The sequence below is a fragment of the Rhopilema esculentum genome, chromosome 18 (genome assembly GCF_057945365.1).
Source record: "Rhopilema esculentum isolate cy_ngs chromosome 18, ASM5794536v1, whole genome shotgun sequence".
NCBI lineage: Eukaryota > Metazoa > Cnidaria > Scyphozoa > Rhizostomeae > Rhizostomatidae > Rhopilema > Rhopilema esculentum.
The window spans coordinates 1,769,384-1,779,919 of NC_142832.1; the positions used below are offsets into that span (position 1 = coordinate 1,769,384).

A 10,536-nucleotide genomic window follows, 5' to 3' on the forward strand; every position below is an offset into this window, starting at 1 on the left:
TTCCGCCAAAATCTGATCTTTCTTTTCCACTAACACGGCATTTGTAAGAATTAGGCCCAAAATTTTGCCCGACCGTTCGAATACTTTTGGGAGGGGAGTTTATGATGATCGATATAGCTTTGTTCCGATATCTGATCATCAATCACAAAATGTATTTTTACAGTTATTATTTCAACTTTCCATGTTCGTTTTAGGCTGGGTTTTTCTGCCAGTTTCAGTCAGTGTCCAAGAGACAAAGAGTTTTAGTTAAACTATAAAGCTGTTCAATTAATCGTCGAATTACATGAGTTTGAGTTTTGTTCCGCGATACATTTTCAGCTTCCATCTTTTATGTTTGACCGCCATTGAGATGTAGCCTCGCTTTCTTATTTATCAATGAGGTGGATTCTTTTCACCTATTCACCTCATTGATTGATTCATGCTTGTCTGTTATCGTTCTGCAAGGGGTCAACTCTCCGTGTTTTGAAAAGGTAATCAAGCATTCTTTTTTTCTGGAAGCTTTGCACAGGTGTGCACAAATGCCACAATAAAGAATTAGCAATGTGCATGCATACTTTTAATAAAGCTGCATCAGTCTTTTCGGTAGTGTAATGTAGGGGGATTTGCTAGGCCATATGTGGGCATAATTCTTGCACGATGTTTACAGGTCAACTAATCACAAAGAATCTTTAATTATCTGAAATCAGCCTTGACATACATGCTAGAATAAAGACTTTCGGTAAGATATTAGCTATGGCAACAGCTGCAGAAATTCTTGTACCCTGATTGCAGAGGTGCAGAGCTGGGTGTCTCATTTAAAAGTTAATGCAAAAATCAAAAGAAACTTTCCAGTTCTATGAAAACCGGGAACCAAAAATAGATGAAAACAGTCTGAATCTTGTAACATTTTGCCAGCCGCTAGGCTCTGGGGGGACAAAGCAAAAAATACGCCTTTTTTTCACAAGAAAACGCCCTTTTACCAGCATGAAACAACAATTTTACGGTTGAGGACCAGATTTGGCACTGTATTATAGTATATGTAGATATTGTTTTCACAGGTCTTCGGCATATTGTATTGCAATTAACTCCATGATGAAGTGCTGCTGTAAAGGATTTGATATATAGGAAGACTGTAATTAGATTTCCTTGTGTTCTGGCTATTAATCTATTCTGAAGTTGCCATTTGAATGTTATGATGTGTTGACAACCAGAAGTCTAACTTCCAGAGATTTCAATCTAAAATAAAAAACCACACCATTCCTTAGGAATAGAAACATATAAATCTTAAGAATTCAGCAAATCATGTGATCTCAATTAGTTTTGTTTATTAGAATTCCACAGAGAGTATCTTGAAAGATAAACTACGGTTCAACGAACATAACAAAACAACTTATATGATCAGGATATAATACTAGGCCACATTACGTATTCAGCATAAGAGTAGTAAAAACGTGTTCACAGCATGACTAAGCAAGGCTTAACTTAAAGTGTCAATCAATGATACTATGAGTCAAAACATGATAATAGTAAATATTTTGTCATTGTTTTCCTGAATCTAGATGTTTGGCTGTGGAAGAAGAGCCATGGCTCTGCATGCCAAAGCATTTTCTATTCATGAAACCTCTGGTTTAGTGGTAGCAAAATCTCTCAGCACATCATCCTTTCATTGTACAAAGAAATTTGATGGAGCCCTTCCTCTCTCTGAGATACCGGGGCCTGTGAGAGTCCCTATTGTTGGAAATATTCTTCAGTTTGAAAAGGCAGGCGGAATTGGCAATTTCCATGAGGCTCTAAATATTATGAGAAAAGAGTATGGCAAGATCTTTCAACTCAAGTTTGGTCCTGAGCGTCTTGTATGCATTTCTGATGTAGATATGATTGAGGATGTGTACAGGAATGAAGGCAAATACCCAGGAAGAGAAAAGTCATTTCCAGCATGGGACAAGTACCACAAGAAGCACAACCTTCCAAAAGGAGTGTTTTTCGAGTAAGTAATTAAATTATTTTGATTTACAGCTAATCATAGAACTTGATTCAATTAAATTTATCCATGTTTAATATGTGACAGGGTTCCCCTATTCCAGTGACTCTGGGCTTTTAATTTTTGGCATAGATAGTACATTTTGGAGTTAGTGCTCATTGTGGCAATGCTTAATTAAGCATTACATTGTGTATATTTCAAGGCAAAAGTAACAAGCATGCAATTGTGCATTGGTCATTGTGGGCTTATTATGTTCGACAAAACAAAACTAAATGAAACAAAACAAAATGAAACAAAAAGGGATGTTTAATGAAACAAACAAAACAAGTTCCATAACTCAAAAACCACTTGTGAGAATAGTTTTAAAAGGAAACTTGCCCATCTGAGATTAATTTTGAAAAATTTTTAAAAAGTGATATTTAACGAAACAAACAAAACGAGCTCCATAACTAAGAAACCGCTTGCAAGATTGAATCAAAGCCATAAAATTTGTGCCAGGGGCATTGATTTTCACTTGCGAGAATGACTTTTAAAGGAACCTTGCCCATCTGAGATGAATTTTGAAAAATTTTGAAAAAGTGATATTTAACGAAACAAACGAAACAAGCTCCATATCTCAAAAACCGCTGCAAGATTGAAATGAAACCATGAAATTCGTGTCAGGGGCATTGATTTTCACTTGTATGAATGGTTAGGGGCAAGTTTCCTTTAAAAACCATTCTCACAAGTTAAAATAAAAGCCCCCTACATGAATTTCATGGTTTCGATTCGATCTTGCTGTGTAATCTGACCTTGAGGTAATTGTTTGTGGGGATTTACTGTTATCTGAGAGATGTGTTTAGTTTATTTAAATAACCTAGAAGCATGTTCTTCATTTTCAACAGATACAAAATATTAGTTTAACTAACTTTTCAGGGAAGGCGAAGAATGGCTAAGACACAGAAATGCATTGAGCCCTAAGCTCTTAAACATTAAACAAGTTGAGCATTATGCTCCTGATTTTAATAAAGTTATTGATGGACTCATGAGAAAAGTGATGTCAAGTAGAAGCAAAAACATGGAAGTGGAACATATTGAGAAGGAGCTCTTCAAATGGTCAATAGAAAGTAAGACATCTTGAAATTCACAGTCAGTTGATGATGTTCAACTCTCAAAAAATAATCAGAAGGTGACCCAAAAATATCTTAAGCAACTGTGAAATAAATGTACTCTGGAATGATTTTGCTCTGTTCAAATCCCTGTGTAATTTGGTGAAGTACTAGTTCACTTCTATTGTTGATTTTTTTTTATTTTAGTGTTCCTCATCCTTAAGTAGTAGCAATCATTTACATTTGTTTTTTTAAAGAAATTTTCAACCTTGTCCTTGTTTAATATTACTATCTTTTCTCTTGGAGTCACAAGGGCAGAATCCATCAATTGAAACCCTTTGATGGACAAAAGTTTTTGTATCTGCTTCACTTAAACACGTGTTGGCTTTTTATGCAGAGAAGGAATATCAAATCCAGGCCTGGCCGTTTGTATTTTTATAGGTGAGCTAAATCAGGAACACATAGAATGTACTTTAAAGACAATCGACAGATGACTTTAGCCCCTTTAGTACCTGTCGGTTGCCTTTAATAGCCTCAATCAGGAGTATGCTGTTTTACTTCTTTCAATTTGTATTTGCTTTAACCGTGACTTAGGCACCCCCTTTACTTGAAGTATTTAAAAGAACAGACTCTTTCAGTTTCATGTAAAGCTGGCACAACACAAAACCAACAATTCTCTTGCCAAACAATATTTTTATTGTACAAAATTTGAAAATGGCTTTGAAAAACAAATTTTGAAACAAACTTAAGTTATTCATCTAGCACTCTTCAGAGTATAAAACATCAGAACATAGATGGAAAACTCTATGCTAAAATACCCAGTTTTTGATCTGCAAGACAGAGTACCCTGTTCTCTTTGAGGAATAGTTTTGTTTCTATTGCTGGAAGGGACCTGCTGTTTTATTATATCTCCCAATCTACAATTCCTACCAATTTCTTTGACTTTCCTTCCAAAAATATGCCTGTTTTCTTAAGATTGAAAGGTTCTAATCGCTACAAACATACTTTTCGCTTAACTTTTCGTACTTTTCCAAAGAGATCGAAGTTCATGCCTATCATAACAAAAACCGCCCAACAAACAAAAAGTTAATTGCAAAAAATTTGATAACGTTGTTACAGAAATAAACCAATTAACCCTTGTACGTTTTCAGGGTTCTCTGAATAGGAAAAGGGCAAATGAATGGAAATTTTAGGGGAGCGATTCTTCCTTCATGTTCTGTTTACGAGAGCAATTCAAAGCTCACCTCAGGTTGCGAGGGGAGGGTGGAGGCGAGCGCCGGCCATCGCCCACCTCAGACGGCCAGGCCTGCAAATCATAACCATAGCATTGAAAATGCCTTTAGCTAGGTTCCTCAGCTTGCAAGTGATATTTCAGTGTGTTTAATGAAAGCAGGAGCATGTGCTTTATTAAAAGTATTATTTTTTGTTGCTGATAGCAATTTTTTGTTATTAAGAATTAAGATTCAATTTTTGATTAAATCCCTTTTGAAGGTGTTTGCACTGTGCTTCTGGAAACCCATCTTGGATGTTTTTCCTCGCATCCTGATCCAAAATATGAAGAGTTTATTGCTGCAGTGAATAACTTACTTCAACTGATCTTGGAGTTGATGTTCAATTCTCCAGTAGTAGATAAGATCATAGAGACCAAGCCTATAAAGGAATTCAATGCAGCAATGGATGTCATTTACAAAGTCGCAGAAGACGAAATTGATGAGAAATTGAAGAGATTTAAAGAGCAACATGGAAATAAGATTGATGACGAGACTCCAAAGGAATTTATACCATATTTGTACTATGTTCAGGAAATGAGTTTGGCTGATATAAAGAGTGATATATCCTCACTTATGATGGCTGCTGTGGAGACAGTTAGTAATCAAGCTGTTTCATTTGATAAAATAATAAGTGTATGAATATAAGATTCCTGAGCAAGCTGTATTTGTCAAGACGCTTTGCTTATATATGTTTGTTCTCAAACATTGTATAAATTTGGTACATTTAAGAGTAAACAGAAAAGATAGTACTTAGCAGTCAAATCCTCCATCATCGTATTTGTGCAAAAGGGCATTGACTTGATGCCTTTCTGTTAAAATGATGTACAGTAACTTTGGCCCTAGTGTCGAGTCAGATGGGTCCACCAGTATCCCTTCTACATATGAATTATGTTTGTCGATTGTTGCATAGTTTCAAAATGTTAAGTACATGCAGAGGAAAAAGTTTAAGCTATTTTTTAAACTAAGATTGTTAAGCAGTTTTATAATTAACTGACTTTGTCTCAAGTATATTTATCTTTACAGATAAAAATCCTATTCAAAATCCAGCTTGAGTGATATTTTTCAATTTAGGAAGTGATATAAATGTCAATGCAACTGTATATATTCAACTTCCCTGCAGACATCAACATCAATGCAAGTTCTGTTATTTAACCTTGCAACTAACCAACAAGCTCAAAGCAAACTGCATGAGGAGATTGCAAACTTCATGGAGCCAGGAGAACCTGCTACAGTTGAAATGCTCAAACGAATGCCTTTTCTGAAAGCAGTAATCAAAGAGTCAATGAGGTAAGCACTATTTCTGCCAGGCATTTATTTATTAATTAATGGACAGCATGTCCTGTGTTTTTTTCCTACTTGCATATTTTTGTGTTTGTCATTAATTCTTTGATATGACCTTGTAAGATTACTTGTTACTGTTTTATCGTAGAGTGCTTGATGCTCTATAGACAACGCTGTACATGCTTTGCATTGCAGAAAAAGACTATTCTAAAACTCTATTTTTGTGACCTGTCTCAGACAAAGTGTAATCAGTCATTTATTTCCAGATACCTTGACTGGATTAGACTCTGTACCTTATAAAAATATCCAACTTTGAAATTATACTCTTTGTGGCCTGAAATTGAAAGGAAACATTAATGCCTTCAAGAATAGTACATTAGTGCAAGAATAAACAAACACTGTAGAATAAACACTTTTTATCTTAAAAAAGTTGAGTTTCCAAAACTATAAATGTTTAACTGCTATTTGTTGAAGTAAAGTAAAATTTTGTTAATCAGTCACCTCATAGTATCAAAATTTACTGTTTGATTTAATTTGTTTTTTGTGTAAGATATTTATCCAAACAAAGTGCAGAAACATTGATGGCTGCATGGCTAGTGACTGTCACAAAAGGTCTTTGAAAGCAAAAAGATTTCAACAGTCATACCCTGATGTCCAGTAATTTAAGGAAAGTTATAGGAATTTGGTTCATTGTCTGCAGAAAGGATGAAAGCATTTCTTCACTGTGTATGTGTTTGTTGAAATATGCTGTGGCTTTCCCACATCAGCCAAAATCTTTAACCATTTCAGTTCCACCTTGTATTGTATTAAATTCAAGCCACTATGACAGTTTCCTGAGACATTATTTGCCAAACTTAACAAATTTTGCTTGTCTACCATCTTGTCAGGCTCCATCCAGTTGCCCCATTCAATGCAAGATGGTTCATTGATGACAAATGTGTTGCCGGGTACAATATTCCTGCCAAGGTATATAACAAAATTATTTTTTAAATGCTCTTATTTAAATGCTATTTTTCTCCTCTTATTTTCTGGAGTACAATAAATCTTTTTTCGAGATAGTCCTTTGCAACTTTAAAAACATTAATCAGGTTGAAAAAGGGATTATCTAATATATTATGAAAAAGAGTTCATAAGTGATGTCGTCACAAAAGTTTAAATTAGAATTTTTGTTTTTGCAATACAACCTTCAAAAGTACAAGCAAATGCAAAATCAGTTAATTGTAATACAGAATTGGTACTGGCAGATTGTCACTACCTTTCAGACTATATGTGATTTTCTTCTCAACGAAGATTTCATCCATATATTTAGGATTGAGATCATGTTTGGTCTTATGAATTTCTCTAGTTAGCAACTGTAGCTAGCTTTGGTGATCGTTACTGAGCCTGTCTTCTTCAACAATTCTTCAAAATTTAACGAAGTATGAATGCGATTCTTAAAGCTTTTTCGTGGATTTTATTTATTTTGTTATTCGCTTTTCTATTGTGAAACATCCAAATTAAAGGACAATAGCTATATTAGGACAATGCATTCATTACTGTTTGTAGTTTTTCCTGGCCCATGAATTTTGCAACTCGTGCAAGTGCATGTTTTTGGCCAGTTTTTTGGATATACTTTCAATATGACAGTTAAAATCCAATTTCTGTCATATTGATGTTTCCAATCCTGGTTTTCCGATTCCTTCTCACAAGGATAGTACTCTCACTCCTCACAAAGTTCTCCATTACAACAAAGCTGACTGGGACTCTCTCCGCACCTTCTATTCCTCATACCCTTGGTTTTCAGATTATTCTATAGACTCATCTGCTTCTTATTCATTCACCTTTTTATTCCATCTTACTTCAAACCTGGATAAAAGTCCTCTCCTAAGTGGTATTACACACAGTGTTCCAAAGCAGTCCAAAACAAAACCCGCCGCTTCAAGGAATGAAAGCACTCCCAAGCACCTCAACCCAGAGCTTCCTATGTCCTTACTCCCAACGTATGTACCAAAGTTAGAAACAATGCAAAAACTTCTTTTTTCCGGCGCATCAGCAACAAGATCTCCAACCACCGAACAAGTTCTCCCTCCTTTTGGTCCACGGCTAAGATCCTATCCCAGTACTTCTGCCAATCCTCCTTTCCTCTTTTGAGTAGCGAAAATTGATCCTCTCCTAGCACTGCATCAACCAAAGCCAACATCTTCGCATCAACCATTGCCGCCAACTCAAACCTTGATGATCAAGGATTGAAACCTTGTCATTACCCCCTCTTAATAACTATCAATGTTACCAATTAAGTTCTCCATCTGCAAGATCCGCAAATCTCTTCTCTTACTAAATACCTCTAAATCTAAAGGACCTGGTTGTATACCAATCATCACCAAACAACTACTCACCTTCCTCGAAACCAGCTAACTCATTTCTGATCACCATTATAGTTTTCGCCAGCAAGATCTACCGGTGTTCTTCTAGCTTATGCTACTCATTTTTGTTCCTTTGCCTGGAATCCTTTGGTGAAGGTAGAGTGATCTCTCACGACATCTCCAAAGCCTTCGATCGTGTCCTGCACAAAGGTCTTCTTTCCAAACTCACCGTGCATTGTCTCCATCAAAGCCTTATAAATTAAAGTCTACGGCTACCTCTCCAGTCTCCACTCAACTAATATTGGTGTTCCACAAGGTTCTGTCATATCTCCTTTTCCATTCATTCTTTTCGTAAATTATTTTCTAACTTCCACAGCTACAAGTATTCATTCTTTTGCTGATTACACTTATCTGAGCTCTTCATTTTCCTTTGATTCTTTACATAATTCTTCTACCAACTCCCATCTTCAAAAAATATTTCACTATCAGTTACCTCGTACTTCATGTTTTTGAGTTGGCAAATACGTTTCTCTTTTGTTTACGACTAGAGTTTAGTAGTTTCCTCTTTGACTATAAGCATAATATGTTTATGTTGGCAGACATTGATTATTTTGATGCACGAGACACCTTCGCGGGACGAAAACGTCTTTGAAGATGCCGAAAAATTCAAACCTGAACGGTGGCTACGCGATGAAAGAGGTGAACATAAGATACACCCTTTCGCCTCGTTGCCATTTGGATTTGGAACGAGAATGTGCCTTGGTAAGCTTTTAGTATTCGAAAATGGCTTTGAAAAAAGCAAACATTTTACAACATACTTAAAGCTTTTTCGTCTGACACTCCTCAGAGCATAAAACGTCAGAATAGGTTCCGAAAAAACACGTTTGAAAAATAGTATAGTATTCGATGTAAATTATCAATGGAAATGCACCAAAATATGGCGTATTAAGAAAGGGGTCAAAACGTTATTTTTTTAATGCAAGCTATAATTGGCTGTTGACATTTATCAATGAATGCGAGCTGTAGCTATAATTGGCCTTAAAACACAACTTTATGCTTAAGCTGTATTTTGCATTATACATATAGCTGGATGAACATGTAGCATGCCATTTTAAGTTTTTGAAAATGTGAGTGTAAAAAACTGTACGCGAAAGTATGGCTAGTATTTTGATCCGGCAATATTTCTCCAAGAAATCCTTGAAAAGGTCCTTCGCTAGTATCACTTGTTTGACGAAAATTATTTAATAACGCAATTAAAAAAATTCATTTTCTAACCTTTCTTTGCATTCTATGTTATTATTAGTTTTTAATATTTTCTTCCCTTCATCTCTAGGGAGAAGATTGGCAGATTTGCAAATCCAGCTTCTTACTTCAAGAGTATGTCCTCTGCTTCTGATTTTGTCTGCTTTTTGTTTCTAAACATAACTATATTTCTGATATATCTATATTTCTACGCTAGAGCTATACAGGTTTTTTATTGAGCAGATCTGAGTTGACATGGTAATTAAAAATACTTAACGCCAACTAGTGAAGCCAATAATAAGGTTAATGTTTAAGCAAAAGCGGAGTTTGTTTCCTTGGTTTAAAGTTGGCATTAGCTTTTTCACGGGGGTCACTTGATAGGGACCGTCATTTACCAAAGAATACCTGTTCCCGTGTCTCAGAGGAAGACAGCAGACACTTAGAGCAAACATTCGCGCAGTGCAGTTTTCACATCTTCAACTTTTCAGCTTTATCCTACTCTCAGAGCCTTTTTACCCGTGTTTTATGCCTTCATTGCAATCAAATTAAGCAACCTATACCAAAATGATCCTCAGATCGTTTTTACCATTACCATGTTTTTTACCAAAGTTTATGTGTCTTAAGTATTGTTTAATAAACAAGCCTTTAGAACTCACACCTTCTCAAAAGTATTACTGACTTCTTGATCTGGCCTGTTCCAGACGTGTTTTTACTAAGATAATGCCACTTGTTTTCTAAAGGAATTCTAATAAAACAGCTTTTTGATTATGCCATTTAGTCAACAGAACCGTTTATTTTTCAAATGGGCTTTGCTTTATTCACTTCATGTTTTAAAACAGGCGTGTTGCCTTTGTTGTGGATTAGATTCAAGGGATAACTAATCGCATTGATCAAATCACTCAAAGTATATTAGCTCGTGTTTTCAAAACAGAAGTCAGCTGATTTGGCTGATACTCTAAAATGAAGTTTGAGCAACATCAAACAAGCATTTTGTATTATTTTGAATATAACACAATGTACAGACCAGTTCGACGTTGTTTTTATCGATTACCTAAGTATTTTATTTTCGCTTTTTAGATATTTGGGAAGTATATGGTTGAATGTGATCACAAAATGATGAAGATGGTCAGCGGTGGAACACTGAACAAGCCCAATGTGGATCTAAAATTCAGAATTTATGAGCGATAACGCGGACAGATTAGAGCGCTGAAAACGAGGGTTTTGCTTACTTTTTTGCCATTTTAACTTGCTAGCATTTTAACAATGATGAATAATTTTTACATATTATTCATGTCGAATTTTGTCTTTCAATGAAAAATTTATGTTTACAACAAATTTTCTTATTTGCAGTT

At 35.4% G+C, this 10,536-nt stretch overlaps 1 protein-coding gene across 1 annotated transcript; it reads left to right on the forward strand.

The window, feature by feature from the left end:
* Positions 1–326: 326 nt before the first annotated feature.
* On the forward strand, positions 327–10,519 carry LOC135696755 (1,25-dihydroxyvitamin D(3) 24-hydroxylase, mitochondrial). The gene is made up of 9 exons (XM_065216257.2): positions 327–470; positions 1,539–1,966; positions 2,876–3,066; positions 4,540–4,913; positions 5,440–5,606; positions 6,488–6,566; positions 8,542–8,704; positions 9,276–9,319; positions 10,262–10,519. The coding sequence occupies exons 2-9, from the start codon at positions 1,539–1,541 to the stop codon at positions 10,370–10,372; spliced, it is 1,557 nt and encodes a 518-aa protein (XP_065072329.2). The 5' UTR covers positions 327–470; the 3' UTR covers positions 10,373–10,519.
* Positions 10,520–10,536: the final 17 nt, after the last annotated feature.

Coding starts and splice junctions, on each gene's coding strand:
- LOC135696755 (XM_065216257.2), top strand. CDS start 1,539: ATGTTTGGCTGTGGAAGAAGAGCCATGGCTCTGCATGCCAAAGCATTT. Junction 6,567..8,541: donor GGTACAATATTCCTGCCAAG/GTATATAACAAA, acceptor TTATGTTGGCAG/ACATTGATTATTTTGATGCA. Junction 8,705..9,275: donor TGGAACGAGAATGTGCCTTG/GTAAGCTTTTAG, acceptor CTTCATCTCTAG/GGAGAAGATTGGCAGATTTG.